The sequence below is a fragment of the Salminus brasiliensis genome, chromosome 19, assembly GCF_030463535.1.
Source record: "Salminus brasiliensis chromosome 19, fSalBra1.hap2, whole genome shotgun sequence".
NCBI lineage: Eukaryota > Metazoa > Chordata > Actinopteri > Characiformes > Bryconidae > Salminus > Salminus brasiliensis.
This window is the reverse complement of record NC_132896.1, coordinates 6994441-7020538: the sequence shown is the minus strand read 5'-3', so window position 1 is coordinate 7020538 and position 26098 is coordinate 6994441. Positions and strand designations below refer to the sequence as shown.

At 39.1% G+C, this 26098-nt stretch overlaps 3 protein-coding genes and 1 non-coding gene across 6 annotated transcripts; 3 read left to right on the top strand and 1 right to left on the bottom strand.

Moving 5' to 3' along the window:
* Positions 1–481: 481 nt before the first annotated feature.
* On the bottom strand, positions 482–5207 carry tdg.2 (thymine DNA glycosylase, tandem duplicate 2). Of its 3 annotated transcripts, none has more exons than XM_072663247.1 (11): positions 5055–5207; positions 4545–4623; positions 3933–4102; positions 3631–3839; positions 3423–3492; positions 3201–3336; positions 2952–3034; positions 2757–2851; positions 2497–2668; positions 1895–2005; positions 482–1636 (listed from the first exon to the last, which is right to left on the bottom strand). In XM_072663247.1, exons 2-11 carry the CDS (start codon positions 4604–4606, stop codon positions 1515–1517), a joined length of 1230 nt encoding a protein of 409 aa, XP_072519348.1. In that variant the 5' UTR covers positions 4607–4623; positions 5055–5207; the 3' UTR covers positions 482–1514. The 3 variants fall into 3 exon arrangements, with proteins under 3 accessions (XP_072519348.1, XP_072519349.1, XP_072519347.1); XM_072663248.1 differs by having other exon boundaries at positions 4545–4611; XM_072663246.1 differs by having other exon boundaries at positions 4545–5207.
* A 399-nt stretch (positions 5208–5606) lies between these two features.
* uqcc6 (ubiquinol-cytochrome c reductase complex assembly factor 6) lies at positions 5607–6834 on the top strand. Its single transcript, XM_072663956.1, has 3 exons — positions 5607–5722; positions 6148–6291; positions 6625–6834. The coding sequence occupies exons 2-3, from the start codon at positions 6184–6186 to the stop codon at positions 6712–6714; spliced, it is 198 nt and encodes a 65-aa protein (XP_072520057.1). The 5' UTR covers positions 5607–5722; positions 6148–6183; the 3' UTR covers positions 6715–6834.
* A 1407-nt stretch (positions 6835–8241) lies between these two features.
* LOC140541614 (U5 spliceosomal RNA) lies at positions 8242–8357 on the top strand. The gene has a single exon (XR_011977941.1). It is a non-coding gene; the product is annotated as a U5 spliceosomal RNA (small nuclear RNA).
* A 1534-nt stretch (positions 8358–9891) lies between these two features.
* On the top strand, positions 9892–22860 carry nt5dc3 (5'-nucleotidase domain containing 3). Its single transcript, XM_072663793.1, has 14 exons — positions 9892–10286; positions 11501–11685; positions 11955–12029; positions 12115–12170; positions 13341–13431; positions 13599–13736; positions 14576–14636; positions 16198–16300; positions 16455–16556; positions 16780–16861; positions 17772–17858; positions 18376–18516; positions 18934–18998; positions 20404–22860. The coding sequence occupies exons 1-14, from the start codon at positions 10034–10036 to the stop codon at positions 20663–20665; spliced, it is 1701 nt and encodes a 566-aa protein (XP_072519894.1). The 5' UTR covers positions 9892–10033; the 3' UTR covers positions 20666–22860.
* Positions 22861–26098: the final 3238 nt, after the last annotated feature.

Here is a 26098-nt window from a genome sequence, read left to right as displayed (position 1 = left end):
TTTTAAATACTATTTTTTGTGTTCTATATATTTGTTTTGTTGTAAGTAATGAATTCTGAATTAATTAAATGTGATACAAAATAAGAGTCATATGCTGTTAAGTGTTTAATTTCTTAATTTAATTTCTTAATTAATTTTTTATTAATCGTCAAGAAGGTCAAATAAACGCGCTGAATATATATATATATATATATAAATAAAACATGGCATGATAAAATCATGTATGTTAACTGTTTTTAATACTGAATTGTTTTACAGACTCAAAAACGAAACTTTTCTATACATTTATTTTCTATGGATATTTTTACTACAGCACACATGAAGGATGTAGAAAACTGAACTCCAGTCTCATTTTGGATTAAAAAAAAAAAAGAACAATACATAAAAAGTTACTGAAATCAGAAACTGTATTAATTAACAGCCCAGTTGTGAGTGTTTTTACCAATGCAATAATTCCTTCAATACACAGCTCTCGATGGTGTTTAAAAAAAAGTGTATATTTTATTATATGTCCATAATGAGTTATTACACAATACGTCTTACTGTAAATGTAAAAAAAAAAGTTTCAAAACATTACATTTTATTCTCATTTACATGCATATGTATAAGGGACACAATCAATCTCAAACAATAATTCACAGCAGATTTTTAAATCAGCACTTCTCAAATTTAAATTCTGGAGGACTACAGCATTGCATGTTTTAGTGTTTCTCTGTAAGCATGATTCAACTCATCAGCAAAAGGACTAAAAGAGGTGAGCTTGGACAGAGAAACTACCAAGTAGCTGTGTGACGATGTGGCCCTTCAGAAACAGTTTGCGAGCCCTGCTTTCAACATTTCACGCACGGTCCAAGTACATGACAACACATTGCAACGGTATAAAACACATAATATCATTCAACTGAGGTAAGAGTTAAAAATCATAAATAAGCACCAACAGATTCAACATGGAGGAATACTGTGCAAGTTTACAGAATCATGCATGGAAATCATGCATGACCTCAAGTGTAAATACATTGGAGTCAAATTAACCAATAAAACCCTGAGATGAAAGGTTTAAGTAGGAGAAAATATATATATGTCTAATCTAAGAGATCTGACATTATACTGAAACGCAAGGGTTTCAGGACACAGTTCTCACAGTAAAGAGGAACTCAAATGAAACCTTTTCTTCTCCACATAGACATTCATTATACAAACATTTACGTTTACGGTATTTGGCTGACGCTCTTATCCAGAGTGACTTACATTTGAGCCAAGTTTCAAAGGTAGGAGAATGTGTTAGAAGTCTTGACCAAAGACTTTTACTCGTGTAGCGTGGTGTGCTTGCCCAGCCAGGGAATCGAACCCTAGTCGGCCAAAGGGAAAGTAATGTAGTCACCTACAATGCTACACCTACCACATGAAGATACTGACCTTGGAATGCCAGGAAAGTACTGTAAGACCTTTCGTCCTTGGTCCTCCATTTAGTTCAGAAGAGCTTATAAGGCAGTTCCTTCAACCAGTCACTTATATCAAGATATCCTATTGTTGTTGGGGCATCTAATGTCTGGGATCTGGTCTTCAAATGGCTGTACCGTCCATTGGCTTGACCTTACTTCATCCATGAGTGAGGAATGTTCTGAATTTGCCGCATCTGCAACAAGGTGAGTTTAATTAAACCACTGTATGTCATATTCAGTAAAGTGAAATGTGCACGGCTGGCATTTTTAATAATTTGTTGTCCTAGTGTGAAAATTAGATTAAGGATACGCAATGGAAATTTCCCCAGGACAATCACAGCCTGTATTACAGTGATCTATTTTTACTATTTTTAATACTATTGTATTTACATGTGATTATTAGTGAGACTATAAATAATGAGGCTATAAACAGACCATATAGAGATTATTACCTCTCTCATTAGCAGGGTAGAAGCTGCAGGCCTGCTGTGTCCCACTAGTAGAGCTTTCCTCATAGCCAGGGTCATGCTGCTCTTCTTTGATGGCCATCCTTTTAGCATCCTCTGTAATGAGAACATGCAAAATATACAATTTAAACATGTGTGTTAAGTCAGTCTGTGCTGAAAATGAAAGCATACTTATTAACTATATGGACACAAGTATTGGGACACTAGCACATTTATTGTTTCTTTATTGAACTCAATGATATTAAAAAGAGCTGATCCTGCTTTTGTTTGAGTAACTGTCTACTGTCTACTATGAAGGCATTCTACTACATCTTGAAGAATTGCTGTGAGGAGTTGATTGCATTCAAGAGCATTTGTGCGGTCACCCCCAAGTCCTAATGCCAAAAGTACTGGATGGGGCACCATCAGAGAACGCAGTTCCACTGCTCCACAGCTCAATGCAGGGGGGCTTTACACCTCTCTAGCCCACGCCTGGCATTATGCATGGTGCCAATAGTTTCATGTTTATCATCATGTACTTCTGTGTCACCAATAAGTGCAACTTAAAGTAGCTGCATACACAAACATTTGGACACATAGTGGGTTACCTTTGGCCATGCCCAAATCGAACGTGTACTTGGTCTCTTCGACTTCCGGGTTCTGCACCACACCCTTCATCTCGTCCCTGAGCTCCTTCAGCTTAATGTAGAAATGAACTTTGTCTTGTGCACGGGGGAACTGAGCACAGCGAGGGCTGGAGGATGGCATCAGGTAACAAATCTGCAGAAGCGTAGAAAAATTACACATCAGTAAGCATTTCATGATAATTACTGGTACTAGGCAAGACAGTCAAATCTGATGGTCGTACTGTTTCTGTTTCCGGAACTTTGTAGGGCTGCAGTCCAAATTCTAGGTTCTTGGCTTTCACTCCAAAGATTTCTTTGCAGAATATTTCATAAATACCTAAAGAAAAAAAACCCAAAAACAGTGATTTGGATCTGATAAATAAAACATGAAGGTTTAGGGAAATATTCATGAATAATTAAAATTAAAATTGCCTTACCTTTGCCATTAAATGCTGCAATTCGTGGCCTGTACTTCTGTAGCTTTTCCAGAAGCTGTTTGCCGCCTTCTCGAATCTCTTTACTAAATAAAGATGAAGGATGGCAGTAAATCCAATATAATTATGCTTTCTTTGTAATAAAACAGGTCATTGGAACATATCTGAACCCTAAGTAAAATAAACACCTTCAAACTCTCAGTATGAATGTTTAGAACTGAGATTTTTTAAATAATATTTTACATTTCTTACTTTGAGAGGTCTTTACTCCCCGGCGTAGTCCTCTCAACCATATTAGTAAAGCCGATACCATGCTTGTCTGGAAGAGTCTGATCATGCATGTAGTTCAACTGCTCATCTGTAAGCCCTGACAAGAACAGGCATTTCCCTATGGGAGAGCAAATGCAGTTATTAATAGCAACAGAAATCAAAATAAAAAGTAGTAAACAAATGAAAAGGAAAACAAATACATACAAAAATGGTTTCCTGGATTGGGGTAATGGCGTCCTTTGTATGCTGACAACAGTCCAGGGTTAATCCCAATCTACAATAATGCATGGAATAAGAACAACTGAATCCAAGATCATTTCAAACACTTTGAAAATGGTTTATTTAAGCTTTGAAAAGAAAATCAATGAATGGTTGTTCTTCTCTGTAATTATAACGAAAACTAGATACTCACTATTAGAATGTCAAGGTTGTAGGTGATGATATCAGGCAGCTTTCTGGCCATGACTTCCTCCACAGACATCCCATTAAATCTGTCCAGGGTCCTTTTGGGTTTTTTCACAGTATCTTTAGCATCTGCTCCATACTGCTCCATGTCCTCTTCTGGCTTCTTTTTTGGTGGTCTCCCTCGCTTCTTCCCTTTTTCAGGTGTTGATGGAACAGCTAGAGTAAGCACATAAGACATATGATTGTAATCCATTGGTCTTGGTTGATGGTCATTATTATCCAGCAATTCTGAAAACTGTAGGGCTGTACCTATAGGTTGGACGGGGAGTTGACTGACTTGAGCCGGATACTGATCTTTATACACTGCTAATTCACTCATAATTCTTTCCTCTCCGAGTTCCTGCTGGTGATGAAGAGTATTAACCATCTGGCTGTACTGAGGAACTGGCTGTGGTTGAAACTGCTCACTGGAATGGTACCTAAGAAGTGAAAAGCAGGAAAACACAAATAGAGAGAGGGTGTGACAGAATGATTAATGGTGTCAATCATACTTTGTCAAAAACTGCTCATTAGGGGTGATGCAAAGGTCCCTAACAAACTAACAAAGATAATCATTAACAAATCACATAATATTGTGTATGAAAATAAAAGACAACATTTTATTGTAAACATTTGCATCGCATTATATTATTTTATGGTAGCTAGAGTCATCAGGGCACAGCTTTTGTTGAGGTTTTTTTTTATGCTGCTGAAAAATAATCGGACTAAATCATGTATGATAACGGGATTAGATCTATTCCACTACATTACAGGACCGCAATCCGACATCTACAAAATATCAGTCAACTATCAACTAGTAGTCTTATTTTTTGTGGTGTCTGTAAACATGTGGGGTTGGATCTGAAGGTTGGGATTACTTACCAGTGCTGAAAATAATCCATGGGAGCCGTCTGATATTCATAGTCATACTGCTTTTCTTCCATCTTAACTGGTGGATTTACTTTAATAGATTAATATTTATGTAGGTGTTACTGACATGATTTACTTGCAAATGGCTCTTTGTTTCGCTCTGTTTAAAATCACCTCTTTTTTGATCCATTTCTCTATTTCTGTATTAGGAGAAGAATCTGTTTCTTACAGAGCCCCTTAAAATCAGGGGGAAATAATAGCAACAATAAACATCCCCTCAATTTAATAAACCCATTCCCTTCATTTAAGTCTCTACATATTCATTTTCTACCTTGATACTTTAAAGGCTCCGTAATTTCTTCATAACTAAAGAAAATTTATTGTACAGCTGCCAATGTCCACAGTCTATGATCCACTGCTACACAGCATAGCAAACCACAGGGCTAGCCGGCTACACCGATCAGCGTAATACTGTACGTTCACTAAAAAAATCATAATCATAATAAATTTAATAAGACTTACCTGTCACAGACTGTCTTGTCAGGGTTTCTTATCTGTATATATCAAGACTTTCTAATCAGAAAATAGAAAAATAAAATGCTAGAGCTTCAACCGGCTTCCCTACATGTATCAACAAGACAAAGCGTTGATGAAAATTTCAAAATAAAAGTCCTTAAACCCATCGGTGGCGTCCGACTAACTATTTATGCGTTTATGTAAAATGTACATTAAATGTGTTGATTATTTACTTTTATATTTGCTAGAGGATAAACATGATAAATATGTTCCCGCTGTCCTCATTTAAACCCTACAACTTTTTAGAGTGACGTCTGAGATGTTGTTAGCTAGCTAGCTATAGCATTTTATAACAGTAGAGGGGCCGTTTACAAATACGCTAGCAATAAATTTATGTCCCGACTACCGCCGTTAATTTTGTTTAAATATATCGGCACTTACTGGATTAAAAAAAAAACTCCAACATGTACTTCATAATTAATTATAGAACAGGACACTTTTAATCTGTGGAGTATTACAGCTACTGCCCCCCGCGCCTGGCTAGCAATGGAATCGACCGTGACGGCGAGAGGTTTGGACAAACGACCCACATGCAGATTTTTGCTAACATGGTGTTGGAAATATGATCATGTAGGATCACACTCGAGTCTTTAAACTCAAACTGATTGAAAGAGGTTTGTGTGCGCATTTGGTTCTTTATATATTAAAACAAACGTTGTATAAACGTATTGTTTGACTTCCTGTCTGACTGGGAGCAGAGATGGTACCTGTGCCTGTTTACAGTTAGCTGACTGAGGACGCCTGACTGCTGAATGTCAGACCAACGTTAGCTGGTCTTTGTCATGTAGCTCACTTTGTAGTCGTGATTTTTTTATGTGGAAATATGGAAAAGGGATTAAATCTATGGTTTGTTGAATTTTATGTATTGATGTGTAGTAAAAGCCTCAGAAATCTCAGATACCCAAACTTTACAGTCTTCAGTACTGAACTACTGAACTCCTGTAAAAAAAAAAAATACCTGCAGATCTGAATGATTGGTAATATAATGAGAAATATATATATATATATATATTAAGTAATAACTGTTCTCTTTCACCAGGTACTATCGTTCCTGTTCATAATCTGAGGTCTGAAGATGCCGGCTGGTGTGTCTTGGCCAAGATACCTGAAAATGTTTGGTGCCAGCATGTTGTCCATGTTTGCTGGTGCTGAGGTCGTCCACCAGTACTACCGTCCAGATTTGGTAGGTTTTTTCCCCTGATTTTTTAAACCAATATATGGAAACATCTTTTGTTAATAAGATAAGATAATCCTTTATTAGTCCCGCAGTGGGGAAATTCTCAGTGTCACAGCAGGAAGGCATAGCAAGACACTCAGTTACAAAAATGTAGATAAATAATTTACACTATATACACAATATAAATAAGAATTTAAAAAGCAATAGCAATATTATATACAGGTTATTATAAATGACTCTTAATTGCACGTGTGTGTGTGTGTGTGTGTGTGTGCGTGTGTGTGGGAGGGGGGTATTGCACATAGTAATACACTAATGACTGTGATTATTATTTTATAGACCATTCCAGACGTTCCCCCAAAGCCTGGAGAACTGCGGACAGAGCTGCTCGGTATAAAGGAGAGGCATGCAGCGTCAGAAAAACACTGATGTTTTTGTTTTGTATTTCACTGTACATATACACAAATTATACTGATGCAAACATGTTGCAAACAACGCTGTAACTTTTGAGTCCTTATTTGTATAATAATTTAATAAACAAAAATGTTTGTTCAACTGTTTTTATGCATAAATGATATTTTGGTCCTTATTGAAAACTACGAGTATTATTATTCTCCCAAAAAGCCAAATATGTGTGTTCATATCCTAACGTGCTCTGTGGACTGTATAGAAATGCACAGTTGGTGCACAGTTGGTGCACAAAGACTGATCAACTGGCCAATAGGAACAGTAGTAGTAATAATAATAATAATAATAATAATACAAATTCTGCATCAGGTCACTCTTATCCTAGATAAACATTTCTATGTTGAGTGGTCTGTTCCACTGAATGGTTTGATGAGGATGAAAATGGTGGAAATCATATGCTACGGCCTTCGCAGTCACCATATCTTAACCCCCCTGAACACATGTCTGAGATTTGACCATTATCAAAACATCAGTTGAGGGAATATCATTTAGAGGATTCCACTAGTTCAGTCCCAGAGACATGAAGATGTGCACAGCTTCAGTGTGCTGTCCTATAAATGTAAGTCCAGCCTTGACTTGCTGGTGAATTGTGGTGTATCAACACCTTACTAAAGGAGGCTCAGTGGTTAGAGCTCTGGGCTATTGATGACTGGGTTGTGGGTTCGATATCTGGGCTCGGCAGGTTGCCACTGTTGGGCCCTTGAGCAAGGCCCTTCACTTCCTGGGTGCTGCAGATGGCCCAGGCATACACACACTGCTCCTCTGCCTCAATGCCATATATCTGTTTATATAGCAGATCTATGTGCTTTCATACATCCTTGTTAGCCTGGCTCAAGTAAGACCGGGGCTTGATTCCCTGACAGAGGCCAAAGCTGTTATAAAGAGTTGTTGAGGGTAACTGCTAATAGCTCACTCCTTAATCACCGATAGTTGCATATTCATGAATTTCCCACTGTTTTTTTTTTTTTTAAGTTTATGATATAGTAAAGATAACTAGGCTGAATTTATATAATTTATACACTTTTGTGGGCGAGTTGTAGAAATACAAATGCATACTACTAACAGGCATAACCAGTAGTCTCAGAAGGCAGTGGAGTGATAAAGATATCTGTAAAAAATATGTCCTGACATTGCCAAGGTTAGATAACTCCACTTCGATGTAGACTTGACTGCGTGCCTTCCTGCCTCAGAATCCTGCCTGAGTAGGGAGCATGTCTCACGTTTCAGACACAGACCGAGAAGCAGCCAATAACAGGGCGGAGCTGTGTTACCCATGGTGCTCTGCGAGCCCAAAACGCCGTACTCTTCTAAGTATTTATCGTAATTTCTTTGCGAAATAGCCAAGTGTCCAGAATACAGAGTTGTAGGTCAGATTAGTTGTATTTTGTTGTGTCTATTCGTACAATCTCGTTATGGTGATCAGGGAACCATGGAGTGGAAGTGTGTCTGTTTTGGTGCCGTGGTGATTCTCCCGTCTTGCTCTTCAGTACACTCTTGTTTCTCTTCAGATCGTATAAATCTTTCGCCTTTTACTAAAGATTTCCGTGGGGAGGAACATTATGAGTATCAACTAATTTTTTGATGCCCTGCCTAACGGCGGGGCTTCCTGCTCTGGTCCTAAAGTCAGAACATTTGTGAGGAGGTCTCGTGTGCTTGGGCTGTGATCTGATTCACAGCTGAAGTTACACGTGTTGCAGTTATTAGCTGAGAGTAACCCCTGTGTCGGTCATATGAGCCGGGTATTTCCACTGTTGATCTCGGAGCACAATCACTTGCACATTTTGAACACTGCACTTTATACTATGCTCATAACCACAACCTCATGTTTTACCTCGTATTTCCCTAAAGTTTATTTATAGACTATAATGGCAGTTTTCTACATGTTTTCCTTCCATATCTCTACATATACTTATAATACTTGTTTTATTAGTTTATTTAAGTACAAATTATTTTAATTATCATCTCGTATGTATTAATATATATATATATATATATATATATATATATATGTGTGTGTGTGTGTGTGTGTGTGTGTGTGTGTGTGTATACATGTATATATATATATGTTTAAAACTGACATTATAAAGAAAAAAGATTTAGGGGTTTAATTGGGGTTTCTTTATTTTTTATATAAGGTCAGTTTTCTGCCTGCTGATCTTTTTGCCTGCAATTAAATATATCGTAATATTTCAGAGGTTCCTGCACAATTTAGAGTTATTAATTGTAGAAAAGGCACAAACATCACATTACTGTAAACCAGCTCTATACGAGTATTACATCTGTAACATCACTAAAACTTCTACAGCACAAAAAAACAGTTTCCTATAGTTTTTATTATATTTATTTTATGTATGCTTTATTTATAGTGTTGCTTATACTATTTATTTATTCATTAGTATAAGACGGATGAATAAACCGAATATATATATATATATATATATATATATATATATATATATATATATATATATATATATAGGGGGGGTTAATTGGGTTTAATTATTTTTATAAAAGGTCAGTTTTCTACATGTTGTATATTTAATACACATTTTTAAAATATAATTTATTTTAATTATTATAAAAATAGTATTTATTTTTTTGTTTGTTTTTAATGTTATTTTCTTTATCCTCGGACAGTCACAGCACTTCACTGAAGGTTATTTCTTTTTCTGAAGGTGTAATACTAACTATGTAACATAGGTGGGTGTGCTGTGATTTTTATGGGATCTCTGACTATATGGGCTCTACTTTATTAATAAAAACACAGCCGGGTAATGTGGTCTACCTTTATGCCCTAAAAAGTTTTAATAAACAAAATAAATATTAATATTTTGTATTTTCCCCTCCGTGTCCGCGTGGGTTTCCTCCTAATACAAGTGACTATGCTGGGGTAAGTTACCCCCCCCCCCTCACCCTGCGATAAAGCCCCCAGGCCATGACACCCTGTCCGCAGAAACCGCCGGTGTCCCTCAATGTCCTCTTTTCTGGAAATCAAAATATGGTCAGCCAACTACACACACGTATCTTTATTTATAGAGAGAAACATAAGAGTCTTGTAGTTAGTAGAGTCGTTGCAGTGAGGAGACTTTTATTATGAAAAGTCGTGCATGTGAAAACGGAAACCCGCTGTATTTTTACCCGTGAAAGGCAGGTGCTGTGTGGATCAGCAGGCACTCCGGCGGAGGGGAGCTCAGTTGCCGCCTCATGTAGCTGCCGTGGCCGCTCTCGGGTGATAGGACCTACACTGGGGAGACTGGGGGTCGTGGTGGAGAGAGGAACCATGCCGGCCTTGTCTTTGCCCCTCTCTCTGCTCGTCAGGAACGGGAGCGGTGTTGGGAAACTGCTGTCTCGCTGTTCGGCTCGCCGCCCGCCATGTGGGTCAGGGTTTCCTCCGAAACGTCATCCGGCTCTCCGAATCCAAGCCCCCCTGGCTCGGATCCCCACAGCCGGCATGAGCACCAGCTCCTCCGCGGACGGAGACCTGCCCAGCTGGCTGTGGTCTGTTTACCATGAAACCAAACGGCAGACTGAAGGTTGGTGGGCTGAGTCGCTTTCCTCTGAGGACCTCGGTCACCACACATGAGGGACATCCGCGCACTTGAATTTGGGTTGCCAGATCTGTTTGCCTGCAGTTAAATATATCGTGATATTTCAGAGGTTCCTGAGTTATTGATTGTAGAAAAGGCACAACCATCATATTACTGTAAACCAGCTCTATATGGGTATTATGCAGAGTTGAAAATATAGCTGTAACATCACTACAACTTCTACAGCACTAAAAACAACAGTTCCTTATAGTTTTACTATATTTACTCTATGTATGCTTATACTATTTATTTATTTTTATTTATGAATATTATTATTTATAATTATTATTATTATTATTTATACTATTCATTTTGTAATGAAATATAATAAAGTTTTACTGTGATGTTAGACATACTAGTTCATGTGATTTATATTGTATTACAGAATGCGCGTGTGTGTATCTATCTATCTATCTATCTATCTATCTATATGTGTATATATATATATATATATATATATATATATATATATATATATATATATATATATATATATATACATGCATTCTGTAATACAATATAAATCACATGAACTAGTATGTCTAACATCACAGTAAAACTTTATTATATTTCATTACAAAATAAATGTAGATCCTCACACACACAATATATATATATATATATATATATATATATATATATAATGTATGTATGTGTGTATATATATATATATATATAATGTGTGTGTGTGTGTGTGAGAGGATCTACATTTATTTTGGATTTGACATAATATCCATTAATATGAAAAAGTATATCGTCACTATTAAACAAAAAGCTTGTGTCTTGATTTTTGCTGTTTAAAATTTTTAACATGATACAAATCACAGTTTATATTTTCTATGTTGTATCAAAATTTCATCATAAATGGACCAATAGAAATGCTCCTAGAAATTCCTTCTTCTGTAAACCACAGCAGATGCAAGAGATACAAGGTATTTCTGTGACGATATCTTTACAGATGGATATGGTTAACAGACTAGCTCATTTTCAGACTAGCTCTTAGTATATAAGCATCTCCAGAGGATCAGTGCTCAGCCGGTCATGTTGATTAGCCCTGTTTGCAGACAATAGGGAGGTTATTTTATTCTTAAACTGATGGTTTCTGATAGATTTCTGATAAATCTCTGAATCAAAAAAACTCTGCAATTATTTCTCCTCAGATTTAATCCCAGCGATCTCAAACAACTTTGTGAATCCGGACACCATCTTCGCCAACAATGAGATGAGTTTGCAGGATATTGAAATCTACGGCTTTGACTACGACTACACGTTAGCTTTCTATTCCAGCAATCTCCACACCCTGATCTTCAACATCGCTCGGGATATTCTCATCCAAGAACACCGGGTGAGAGCACAGAGGTTCTGAAAATGCTGAGTTTTATTTAGAATTATATAGAATAGTGAAAATACTAGTGAATGCACCAGAACAGTGTGACTGTTGTGTGATCCACGTGCAGGCAGGGACTCCTGAGACTCCTTGTCATTTAAAAGGTCTATTAAAGTTGTTGATATACGTTCTTTACTTGGAAGTAGGATTAACTGGATATCGAGCGGTTAAGATGAAAGTGTCCACAGAAATATTTGACCCTTTTCTATTTTCGGCCTTTGGTCTAGTACCCAGAAGGACTAAAAGAATACGAGTACATCCCAGATTTCGTGGTTCGGGGGCTGCACTATGATGTTCAGAAGGTAGGTAGTTATTGCTGATAGGTTTATAAAAGATGGATTTGATTTGTTTGTTTGGATCTTTTAACTTTAAGCTCCTGTTTTTCAGGCTTTACTGATGAAGATAGATGCTTTTCATTACATCCAGCTTGGAACAGTATACAGGTAAGTGGTATGATCGAGCAGACTAAATTTAGAAGACTACAACCAACTACAGCTGTCTGTCCGTGTGTGTGCCTGTCTGTCCGTGTGTGTGCCTGTCTGTGTGTACACACCTATCAGACACAATCAAATGTACTGTCAAATGTTTATAAGAGATTGCTACACGACTGGATAAGGGCAGCTCCAAAACATCAGGCAGTTCTTGTGGGGTGTCCCGGTATGTAGTGGTCGGTGCCCACCGAAAAATGGCCTCTAAATTCTCCAGATTTTTATCAGATATAGTAACTGTTGAGACAAACAAGTAAAATCCAGTATCTCGGTACCAGATACCTCGACTGTTCAGAGCTGTTTTGGTGGCACAAAGGGGACCTATAAAATCTTAAAGTGGTCCATTTTTCCATTCTAACTGCTTAGAATTAAAAAGCACAGTTGTACTTTTTGTACTACATATAGGACAAAGCCTCTTGAATTAGGCTGTTGTGCTTAACTACTCAAACAGGAAATGCACAAATACACAGCAACAGTGTGAGTGTGTCCTGTCTCAGGATAGAGCTTATACAGTATTGGATCTGATTTAATATTTCTGTCCTCTGATATCTGATCTAGGATTTTCTGCTGATATTAGTTCGGTAATAATACAGTAGCAATATAGTATCCCAGATACTATACAGATTGTGCAATGCAGAAACGTCTCCTAGTATCAGATATTTCTGAAATGTGTTCTTTAAATTCCCTAGATTGTAATCAGATAGTCTATCTGTGGGACAAACAAGTCAAATCCAATATATTGGTGCCAAAGACCACAAGACACCATCAAAGGTCTCCATCAGTGGAACCCATGGACATTGGTGCTGTGTTGCTGCGGTGGCTCGGTGGTTAGAGCACTGGTTCGATATCCAGGTTTGCTAAGCTGCCAGTGTTTGGCCCTTAAGCAAGTCCCATAACCCTCTTTGCTCCCTGGGCTCTGCAGTGAAGGCTGCCCACCACTCCGGGCACGTGTGCTCACTGAATCACTGTGTGTGTTTGCTCACTATTGTGTATGTGTGTTCTGCATGGATGGGTTAAAGCCGGAGGCCAGATTCCATCTATGTCCACCACAGATGGTAAACTTGGTTGATTTTCTGTCTTTGTCTTTGCCCAGCTTTACTTAACACTGTGTATGTGTTCTTCCAGGGGACTTCACCCAGTCCCGGATAAAGAAGTCATTGCTATGTATGAGGGCTGCCATGTACCTCTGGAGATCATGAGTGACTTCTATGGCAAGGTTGGTGAATTATTTAGGACTGAGTTTTCTAAAGGCTAATAGCTAGGAACATTTGAACACTTGCTGTAAGCTGAAGATCTTTTTCCGCCAGCGTGTCTAAAAATAGTGTTTTATTTGGCTCGTCTTAATGAAGTTTGTTGGCTAATATCCTGTCCACTGTTGTTTAGAGTTCCCATGGCCACACTATGAAGCAGTTCATGGACATCTTCTCCCTGCCTGAGATGACCCTCCTGTCATGTGTCAGCGACTACTTCATGAAGCACAATATTGACTACGAGCCCGTGCATCTCTACAAAGATGTCAAGGTTAGTCCAGATTACCACAGCTAGCTGTTCACTATGTGGAAAAACTCCCATCAGTTCATGTCAGCTAATCTAAATGAAAAAAGGCAGATACACTATATGCACAAAAGTATTGGGACACCTGCTCAGTCTCTGTTTCTCAGCTTTTGTTGGAGCAACTACTATCCAAAGAAGTCTTTCTGTGAGAATTCGATTGCATTCAGAAGGTCAGAGTGTAAGGGCTGGATGTTTGATGATCACCACCCCACCTTCAACACTATCATTCCAGAGAACACAGCTCCACTGCGCCACAGCTTAATGCTGGAGGGCTTTATACCCCTCTAGCTTCCGCCTAAAATTAGACATGGTGCCAATGGGATCATGTTTATCTGCTCCAAAGAGTCCTATTCAATTGGCAGTTCTTCTCTGCAAGGACTAGACAAGCTTTGTGTGCGCATTTGCACATCTGTGTCAGTAATGGGTGCATCTTAAAGTAGCCGAATATGATCATTTGGACATATAGTGTATGAACACTTTGTAATAAGTGTGGCTTTTTGCTTTGGAAGCAGCAGTCTAATTTTGGAGCGCACCATCTGCACCTACTCCGCTGAAGGTGAGGGTTCAGAGAAGATTGATGACTGACCAGCTCCCAGTCTTGAAAGCTTTTTTTTTTAGGATCTACATTGGAAAGTCTCAGAACAGACTCATCTTTGTCTTCTCTTTCAGTGTGAAAAAAAGTCTGTAATTGTCACTTTGTATGAGGTAAACTAATGAGGGCACGCTGGAGGGTGACTGGCAGGGCTGCTGCGTCCATTTGGCTCTGATGCAGAACACTGTGCTTTTGTTCTCTCCTATGCTTCCAGGAGGCCATAGGGGACGTCCATGTAAAAGGAATCATGTATCGAGCTGTGGAGGCGGATATTGGTAACGTTGAAGTGCTGATGTTTTTAGCGTCAAAACGCAGTGTTTATAATTCTAAAATATTGCTTGTCAATCTTGAATCAATGCATGTTGCTATAGCTTTCTCTCAATTGTAGGTTTGTGAGTTTTGATATAAATACCATACACATGTTAAAGAATATCACAAAAAAGGTGGGGTGGCGATATGACTATACAGTGTTGTTTACTGTTAAATTCAGTAATACAGTAATTTTAAATGAGGGCATTTATATTAATTAATATACATTAATAACACTAATGAACTGCATGTTTCAATCAGCATAATTTTCTTGTGTTTTAGTAGCTATTAATGTGACACTAGTACTATACTGTGTCTTATGCAACCTTATAGCACCGAATAAATGTGTATATATGAATTCTGGGAATATGTAAGCAATAAGGCTTCACATTTTATATCTTAATATATTTTATAACAATTTTATAGTAATATCAGAATACATATCTGGTTTGGACTGCACTTTGCCCATTTCATCAGCTCCTCTTACCATATAGGAGCACTTTGTAGTTCTATAATTACAGACTGTAGTCTGTATGTTCCTCTACATGCTCCGTTAGCCTTATTTCACCCTGTTTTTCAAAGGTCAGGACCAAACATGTCCACCACAAAGCAGGTATTATTTGGGTGGTGGGTAATTCTCAGCACTGAAGAGGTGGTGGTGTAGTTGTAGGTGTGTGTTGCGCTGTTACGATATGGATCAGACGGTGTTTAAACACAGTGTCCACACACTGTCCACTCTATTAGACACTCCTATCTAGTTGGTCCACCTTATAGCTGTAAATGCAAAGACCAGAAGCTCATCTTCTGCTGCACAGTTTGTTGGTCATCCTCTAGCCCTTCATCAGTGCTCACAGGATGCTGTTCACAGGACGCAGTTAGTCTGGATATTTCTGGTTGGTGGACTGTTCTCAGTCCAGCAGTGACAGCTGAGGTGTTTAATAATGTCACCATCATGTCTGTGTCACTGCAGTGCTGAAAATACTACCTGCTCTGTGGTGGTCAATCCTGTGGGGTCCTGATCATTGAGGAGCAGGGTGAAAGGAGGCTAACAAAGTATCCAGAGAAACAGATGGACTACAGTCTGGACTTACAGAACTACAGAGTGCTCCTTTATGGGAAGTGTAGCTGATACAATTGGACAATGAACGCAGAAATGAGAAGGCAGTACCCGAGTCTGGTCTCTCGACTGGTCTGGAAACTATAAACAAAACTTTAATATTAATTAATAATTTTAGACTATTAAATAAATTGATTTAATTAGGTCCATAACTCACTCCTGTTCAGAGAATGTGCAATACCCCCCATTTGCAATTATCTGTAAATAATCTGTAAATAATATTTTTATTGCTTTTTACTTCTACTTCTTTTATTTATATTGTGTGTGTGTATATAATGTAATTTATCTACGTTTTTGCATCTGAGTGTCTTGCTATCCCTTTTCTGCTGTGACACTGAGAATTTCCCTACTGTAGGACTAATAAAGGATTATCTTATCTTATCCTGTTCTTTGCCTTGTTGATTTTGCAGAAAAGTACATCTGTTATGGTGAACAGACCCATGCTGTTCTAAGAAAGCTTTCAGAAAATGGAAAGAAAATGTTTCTGATCACCAACAGCCCCCTAGACTTTGTGTAAGTACAAAGCTAAAGGTGTTTTTCATTCAGGACTTTTGTTGTAAATCTACACAACACATCTGGCAAGACCCCACATCTGTACTTCCTTCATAAATCAGACTGAAACCATGTTTTTAAAATGCTCTGTGTTTGCGGTCTTCTCACTCTTTAGAGATCGAGGAATGAACTACATCGTTGGAGAAGACTGGAGGGACCTATTCGACGTGGTCATCGTGCAGGCTGACAAGCCAAGTTTCTTTAACGACCGTAGAAAGTGAGTTCCTGGAAACACAGCGAGAAATTGGCAGCAGTGAATTAGACTAGTATGAATGATACTCTGACACAAGAACAGCACCCCTACACTTTTTGTTCTGACATAGTCGCATGTGAAAAAGCTGAGAAGTTATCCATGACAACTGTGGAATACTGCCCAAAACAGAGCACCAATGGTGTGTGTGTGTGTGTGTGTGTGTGTGTGCGCTTGTGTGTTCCTAAAGGCCATTCAGGCGAGTTACTGATAAAGGAGTGTTGCTGTGGGACAGGATTCACCACCTGGAGAAAGGGCAGATTTATAAACAGGTGCTGTATGCCCTCTGGGCTAAACCTAAAATTGGCAGAGCGCGCCGATATAGTATATTGTTACTGTTGGTCCGTACTGTTCTTTCTAAGTAGCCTATCCGTGCTTTGCCCCCACAAATGTAATTTCATTATCCATGCAAAAAAACTACTGGAAAGGCAAAAGACATATAGCTGAAATACAGCAAATGGAAAAGGCATTTGGGAAGTAGAACTGGCGATGGAAAAATTAGAATCAGAAAGACAGAGGAAAATACGGTTGCGTTTGGAAAACCTTCCAAAATTTTTTATAATATTTGTGGGTATTATAATTATTATAACTCAAACTCAAAAGAGTTATAGGTAAAATTATAACTAACTTAAATAGTATTTGAGTTATAGGTAATATCATAATTTCCACAAATATTTGTAGAAATTATAATATTACCTATAACTCAAACACAATTTGGAACAACATAGAAAAGGGCATATAGGACACATTATTGGTCCTACACAGTTCTGAAATATAGCAAATGGAAAAGGCACAACAGTTGAAGAATGTAAATGGGATGGAAAACGTATATAGAAAATGCTGCACAACATGGAAAAGACATATGGAACACGGAAATTCTGTACTATTGGAAATGGGAAAAGGATTATTCGGAAATAGAACTGGGTGTGAAAAATTGGGAAATATAATTAGCAATAGAAAAAACTATTGGTATCCCTGGACAGTAGAGACAGTTACTCCAACAAGAGAAGAATAAACTTTGTCTAGCCTCAGCAGTAGCTTCGAAAGAATGCATTTGTGGGCCAGAGCATGGATAGGTCATTTGTCCTATACATTCTAAAGTCTGAGTGCTTGGTCTTTGTTATATGTGGGGATTTGTTTCGGACTGTTTGTTATTGTCTGTCTGCAATTTTCTGTTTCCAGGGAAACCTGTACGAGTTCTTGAGACTCACTGGTTGGAGGGGCTCCAAGGTTTTGTACTTCGGAGACCACATCTACAGTGACCTTGCTGTAAGCAGCACGCCCACACCCACACAAATATCTAAGCTACTGAACACTGCTGAACTGCGGGTATAGCAGAAATATTGCTGCTGGGCACCTCCTGACCTCTTGTGTTTGCATTACCGCAGTTAGCATTTTTTTGAGTGCACATAACAGGGCGAATATTGGCATGTTAGTAAAGGCAGGGCTTGTGAGAGAGTGCAAGACAAAACAGCAAGAAAGCAGGCAGGCAATAACGAGACAATACATCTGTGTTATGGCAAAGAATCAAATGGTCCCACTTTCCCCCCCTACACCTAATGTAATTACATTTATTTAATTAGATGTAATTTAATTTATCAACCTAGTTTCCAGTTTTGCACTGGAGCTATGTGGCTAATACACTGCCTGACTAAATCTTCACTCACTTGCCGCAAACAGCAAAAGTTGTTGAGTAATCTCGAATAGACTTGGGGTTCATGTAGTTTTTTTGCACTGTTGGCAGTATAATATTTATTTTAGGAAAACCGTGTGCGTGTGTTTTTAGGACCTGACTCTGAAGCATGGCTGGAGGACCGGAGCCATCATTCCTGAGCTACGGAAGGAGATCAAGATGATGAACACTGAGGAATATGTGCACACCATGACCTGGCTGCAGAGCCTGACCAGCCTGCTGGAACACATGCAGGTCAGACCACTAGTGGCCACTCAGGAGCCCAACACAGCTTTAGAGGGTCTTCAGTGGGAGAGTCAGTGTTCTGTTGAAATGATGATTCATGAAGTGAAAACAAGGAATATTTTTGGTGTCATTGTAATGTACACACCATAACATTAGCACCAGGTGGTGCACCGACAACAGGGTCATGGACGGCACAAAGGTGTCACCTCATAGCTTAAATACCACAGGACGTCTTTAGAGATCTTGTGAAGTCAATGCTTTTGAATGGTCAAATCTGTTGGGGTGGCACGGGGGGTTTTAGCATGTCCTGCTTCTATATATGTTATGTTTGTATATATGTTATATGTAATGTGGTCTAGCTATACAAACATTCTTTAAGACGAACAGGATGTTCCTAAAGATTTTCTTTCGCTGTGTTTGTGGCAGGTGCATCGAGATTCTGCCTCACAGGCAGTGATTCAGCAGTGGGTTCGAGAGAGAGAGGATATGAGGTAACTATGTGTTAAAAACTTTAAACTTGCTCTCATGGCTTACTGCTCTACGTTTGAAAGTTTAAAGTAGCTTCTTGCTTTAAAAGAGGCAACTGGTGCAGCTGAGCGAAGACCCAGCGGCTTCCTCAGAGTGTATTGGCTGCCCGGTGGCACGTTTCTGGGGATAGATGTGTTATGTCCCTACCTCCTAATGTCGGAGCTTTGCTAGGGGGAGTTACAAACAAGTGAGTTAATTGGCAGAACCAGATTAGGAGAAGGGGGGTGGACAAAAACGAATTAGAAAAAAAGAGGAGAAAAAAAAACAGTGGTACTGTAATACAAACCGCATTTTCAGATGTAAACAAGGTAACAAGAATGGAAAAAAAATGTTTATTTTGATGGTCTGTGCATGAGGGAGAGTCTCGAAAGTAATTCTTTCTGTGTAAAACATTATAGCAGCAGGTGGCAGTGTTTGAGTATAGCTTGTAGAGCTACACAACTCTTCCAATTTGGAATTATGCACCAGTTTCTGAATTGGTCACCAGGGAACTACAAAGTTCTCAAATCGAGAAGTGAAATTAAAAAAAGTAGCCGAAACTAAACTGAAAAGTAAAAAAAAGTAAACAAATCCACAGCAAACTTAAATAAAACAAATTTTCTAATTATTTGCAAAATTTAATATATTAAGAAATACTTTTGTACACACCACATTTAATGTTTTGTCCCCACAATATTTTAAATTAATCAAATAAACAGTAATTAATGTTCAGTAAATGACATTAATGACTTTAATTAATACTTAATAATAATTGCAATAAACAATTGCTTCTGCCAAGCAAGGTAGTGAACAGCACAGGGGTTTAAGATCATTTGTTTTTTTGATAAACTCAATGGTGTAAAATGTGCATACAGTAGTACAGTTGAATGCAAATGTTTGGACACCCCTGTTCAAATGACATGTTTTGTCGATGTAGCTACTAGGTTAAGGATGTTGGATGATCAGCTCATGCCTAAAATATTGTGTGGGGCACCAATCATCATTCCAATGAACACTGCTCCACAACTCTATGCTGGGGGGCTTTATACCCCTCTAGTGCACACCTGGCATTAGGCAGCATGGTGCCAATAGGTTCATGGGTAGGCCATCTGCTCCACATCATCTGCTCCAGAGAGGCAGTAGTTCTTTATAGGGACTAGACAAGCTGTGTGTGTGTGTGTGTGTGTGTGTGTGTGTGTGTGTGTGTGTGTGTGTGTGTGTGTGTGTGTGTGTGTGTGTGTGTGTGCTTGCACATGTCATCAATGGGTGCAACTTAAAATAGCTGAATGCATTCATTAGATAGGATGTCCACAGACCTTTGGACATACACTATATATTAAATTATGCGAATACACAGTAATTGCTCTTCTCTGCTGTACTTTGTCGCAGGTCTCGGGCGAAAGACATCTTTAACGGTCAGTTCGGAAGTCTGTTCCGCACATACCACAATCCCACCTACTTCTCCCGCCGCCTCTCCCGCTTCGCCGACATCTATATGGCTTCCATCAGCTGCCTGCTGAACTACGATCTCCAGCACACCTTCTACCCCAGACGCACCCCGCTGCAGCATGAGGCCCCTTTCTGGCCAGAGCAGACCAGTGCAGGAGCCATGAACATACCCTTCCAGAGCCAGCGGGCAGGCTCTGACTAAGACTGGACAGGTGATGGGTTGCAAACATGATCTGTATACCACAGTGGTGCTGCTGTTACCAGTGTCTTAGCAGACAAATCACAGCTGCATGAATGTGGTACTGACTGATGCTGGAGATTGAGTGGCCTCGTTCAGTCAAAGTGCCGCACAGCTACCAAAGTAGTCGTGTAGATTTGACCGCTGTACAAGAACCATCACGTCCTTTTTGTTTGTTTTTTAATAGCATGTTTTGCCCAGATATTCCCTAAGTTAGTAGAGTTCAGCTATTCTAGGTGTAGCAGTCGTACATTCTTACACTAAACTAATAGTAATAGCTTCACATTCAGTGTTGAATGTTTAAAAAAAAAGAATGTGACAATGGATCTTTATCCATGAGACACAAAATGCAGTTATAGCTCTTTAGTGTTTTAAGCTGTCAATACCTTATTTTTATATTTGCAGTATATCTGAATGATGTGTTTTCTGTGTCTTCAGTGAGTCTCTCTTTATTAACTGGAGAACATGCATATTTTTGCATTTTATTATATTAATTAATTTGTTCAATTAAATTGTTGCTATTTTATCAGAATGTGCCTCAAGTGCGGTGGAGATTTTAAGCAAATAAGCAATAGCTTTGCTCTGTATTCTGTGCATCTCTAAAGCCTAAGGAGCCTAAGGTGCTCTGCTCATAGGAAACATTATGTAGTTGGCTTCGCTTTCTTAAAAGAGCAGTTTTATTTATAGGGTGTAGCTTTCCCTTTTGCTCTGCTATGTTACCAGCAACCCCCAAGTCTGAACCCTAACTCAGGGATGGATTATTCTGGAGAGCCACAGCACTTCACAGTTTAGTGGGTCCCCCCCCCCCACGCTCTTATAAGCTGATTCAACTCATTATGTGAGAATTGTTGTAACGTGCATTTGTTGACAAGTTGAGAGATGCAGAACCGGCTGCATCTCCATTGACTAATGAGGGGAGAATGGTGTCCCAGTCATTGCTATGCCATTCTCTCTATTAGTCAATGGAGCATCAACAGGATTCTGAAACTGTAATTTGAAGGTTGCTTTAAAGGCTCAATAATTAGTTGATAAGGAGCATCAAGTGTATTACAGTAGGGAAATGACCAAACTGTGATATTCTTTTTAGAAAACCTCAGAATGGTGTCAGATCAACAAAAATAAAGTTACTTACACCACGCCACCAAAGCGAACAGCAATCTGAACTATACTGTCTTTGAGTATAATTAATAATAGTTTAATAATAATTTACATCTCTGAGTATAATATTTGATGCGCACAAGTTACTGTGAGTTACAAAGTTTTCTGGAAACGTTTTTTTTTTCATGAAAAAATGCACATATATGCTTTAGATGCCTATGATACTGCAGAAACCTGGAGTTCTCTTTTAAAGGCTTTTATTTGCTTTATTTATGCATTTATTTGTGTATTGATTTTTACAGTGCTTTCTGCTGAACGTAGGTTAGTATTGCTGATTATGGACTATAGAGTACTGAATAATTAGAGCTTCACGTTGAAATGTGGTAATTCTTATTCTACAGTCTGATGTATTCTGTTGCTGTCAAAAACCTTGTATCACCAAACGGCAACTTTTACAGGAAAAGGAAAGAACCATCTTAACTTTCTGTGGAAGTCAGTGTAATATTTTTTTTATTATTATTTCAGGTCATTTTGGAGCATTTCTATTGGCCCGTTCGTCATGAAAATGTGACAATGTAAAGAACAACTGCCAGATTCACATAATGTGAAAAACGACAAAAATGAAGATACAAGGTTTTTGCATGACAGCAGTGCTTTACTGTTTCTGGTTGTTATTTTGCTCAGTTTAATAATCCGTGCATTGTGAAATGTAATCTTTTCTGTACCGGATTTCCACACCACACAACATATCTGCCTATCACACATGAAGGTACTGAAAAAAGCTTTACGATATACGATATATTTACGATATAAGTTTTCCAGATTTAATCTGATATAGATATTTTTGTGTGCACAATGAAGACAATTTTAGCTTTTTGTCATATAGGAAAAAGGACAGGTTGATGTGCTGGACCTTCTTCATGCAAAAGCCTTGAATGATCCTTGTTTTCTGTGGTTGTTTTGATTTTTGTGTTTTTGTTTAACTTGGTGGTTTACTGGCTGTTGTTCGGTGTGGGTTATTCTGTGTATGTGTGTTTTATTTATTAAATAAGCTCACACCAGCTGTAGATTTGTCTCTCTTTTTTTTTTAATAAGTACATTTTTATGTTCTGCACTTTTATCACCCTGATTTGTTTACTGCATCTAAATATTTTGCTGTCTGTTAATTACTGATTTTTAATGGACCTGAACACACGTCTCCTCTGATACATGAATCCAGCCTGCACCTCTTTTCAAACTGCTGCCGGTGCAACGATGCTCCACTGCACCAGCTGCCAGACACCTGTGCCGGCCAACGTCGTTTAAGAGTAATGTGGGGGGGAGGGCACAGACAATTGTGCTCTCTTGGACTAGTGAGCCCCAGGCTGTAGTGGCAGTGCATTAGACCACTGAGCCACTCAGAGCCCAAAAGAACCACTTGTGCATGCATAATAAAACAAAACCAGAAGTGGCATCGTTTTATTTGTAATATAGTTTGCTGTTAAAGGAGCTGCACTGATGCTTCATATAACCGCAGAGAACCGAACCACCCACTGTTTTACCAAGAGTGACCTGCAGCATTATTCCCTTCCTCCCGTTCATCAACACTTCTTTTTTCCATCTTTAATAACTCTCTGGTGTTTCTGAAGAACATGCATTGTCTCACTGCCATGAGCAGCATCATCCACAGCCTGGCTGCCTCTGCCCTGATGATAGCTCTGTGTAGCTCTGCAGTCGCCACCATCACTAGCAGGGGTGCTTCTTCTTAGGTGATGAATTCTGCATTTTAAAGGACTGTAAATGGTTTGGTAAAGTTCTGAAGGATTTTATTTTTTATATCCAAAATAACATTTGACACAACCATAAAAAGGATGCAACAATGACCTAAAATCAACACTGTGGCACAAAAACAGTGACAACCACAACAGGGAGGCAACAACTGTGGCACAACATGAGCACAACAAGAATAACAACAATTAGACCCCCCTACCTAGTTGCCCAACAACAGGTATGACACGACCCCAACAGAACAACTATATAGAAAATAGCACAACAATGATGAGAATGATTTACTATTATTATTATTATTGTATTTTTTAATAATGACTAATATAGTAAATACGTTTTAGACTAACATGCATTGTTTATTATTATTATTATTATTATTGTATTTTTAAATAATGACTTATATAGTAAATACGTTTTAGACTAATACTCATTGTTCTATATTATTATTATTATTATTTTTATTATTATTATTATTTTTATTATTGTATTTTTTAATAATGACTAATATAGTAAATACGTTTTAGACTAACATGCATTGTTTATTATTATTATTATTATTATTGTATTTTTAAATAATGACTTATATAGTAAATACGTTTTAGACTAATACTCATTGTTCTATATTATTATTATTATTATATTATTATTATTATTTTTTTTTTTTTTTTTTTTTTATTGTATTTTTAAATAATGACTTATATAGTTAATACGTTTTAGACTAATACTCATTGTTCTATATTATTATTATTATATTATTATTATTATTATTATTATTATTATTGTATTTTTTAATAATGACTAATATAGTAAATACGTTTTAGACTAACATGCATTGTTTTATTATTATTATTGTATTTTTAAATAATGACTTATATAGTAAATACGTTTTAGACTAATACTCATTGTTCTATTATTATATCATTATATTATTATTATTTTTTTTTTTTTTATTATTATTGTATTTTTAAATAATGACTTATATAGTCAATACGTTTTAGACTAATACTCATTGTTCTATATTATTATTATTATTATTATTATTATTATTGTATTTTTTAATAATGACTAATATAGTAAATACGTTTTAGACTAACATGCATTGTTTTATTATTATTATTATTATTATTATTATTTGGTTTATCTTCTATACCCAAGGAAATGGTCTGATCTCATCTCCCCCTCTGTGTGTAATTGGCTTTACATCAGGATGGTTATAAATATCAGCTAACGAGTGAAGTTTTACCAACAGCAGCTCCCTGATGGCCGCAGCCTGGCGGGGTGTTAATTACAGAAAACCGGCCTGTATACGTCAGCAGGGTGGATGGGATGATGGTTTTTTTTTTTGGGGGGGGGGTCAAATGAAGCAGGTGTGTTGTGTGATCGTACAGTGAAGGTCAAACAGACCCTCGCGAGCGTTTGTTTGGTGCTGCTGAAGATGAAATGAATGATGGGACTAAAGCCGCGCACGCTCTTCATCTGGAGATGAGCGCCAATTTCAGCTGGGTGGTCGAGGGGGGCGTGTGGACAGGTAGAGGACAGTTCGTCCTGATCGTGGCGGACTGCGTGGTGCTGCTCGTGACGCTTCTGCTCGGCTCGGCCGCCAACGTGTTCGTGGTGCACGCGGTGCGCCGCCACAAGTCCCTCCAGACGGCCACCAACGCGCTGCTGGTCAACCTGGCGCTCGTGGACCTGCTGCGCTGCGTCACGGACTGCCCGCTGCTGCTTCTGGTCGTGCTGCGGGCGCGGGGGCGCGCGGATCTCGGGCTCGCGCTGTGCAGCGCGCAGCTCGCCTGCTTCTCTCTGAGCTGCGGCGCGCAGCTGCTCACCGTGGCGGGGATCAGCCTCGAGCGGCACCGGGCCGTCGCCAGACCTTTCGAGGGCGGCGGCGGCGGCGGCGGCGAGCGGAGGAAGCGCGTGACCGCATGGATCCCGTTCACGTGGGCCGCGCCGGCACTCGCATCTGGGCTGTGCGCGCGTTACGCACAGGACTCACCCGTGTACGCGCGGTGCAGGGGCGTGCGCGCGCAAGAGTTTCACACCTACGACTCGTTCGGCCGGTACGTCCTACTGCCCGCGTGGTGCGCGTGCCTGGTGGTCATAGCGGTGTGCTACGCGCATATTTTCATCGTAGTGAGAGCGCACGGCAGGAAGATATTCGACAAAGGCGTGTTCCCCCCACCCGGGAAGAAAACGGGCGAGAAAAAGGACAAAGAGGCGAGGTCGAAGGTGGACATTGTGGTCGCGCACGAGGTTGCCAAAACTCATTTGGTACCAGAGCTGAACGGGGCAGGTAGTGCCATTGCAGAGGGCGCGCCAGGGAGCAGCGACAGTCAAACTCCCACCAAAGACAGCGTGACTTTGGTTTCCGAGCTGCGCGAGAACGCGCCTGAACCCACAGAAGTGGGAAGAGGGGAGGAGCCAACTGTCACAGAATGCGCGTCCACGGCGCCCGGTGGCACCCAGAGCGTGCGGTCCGTGAGGCCCAAGAGCGCGCCTGAACCAGAAGCTCAGCAGAGCGCGCACCAAGACGCG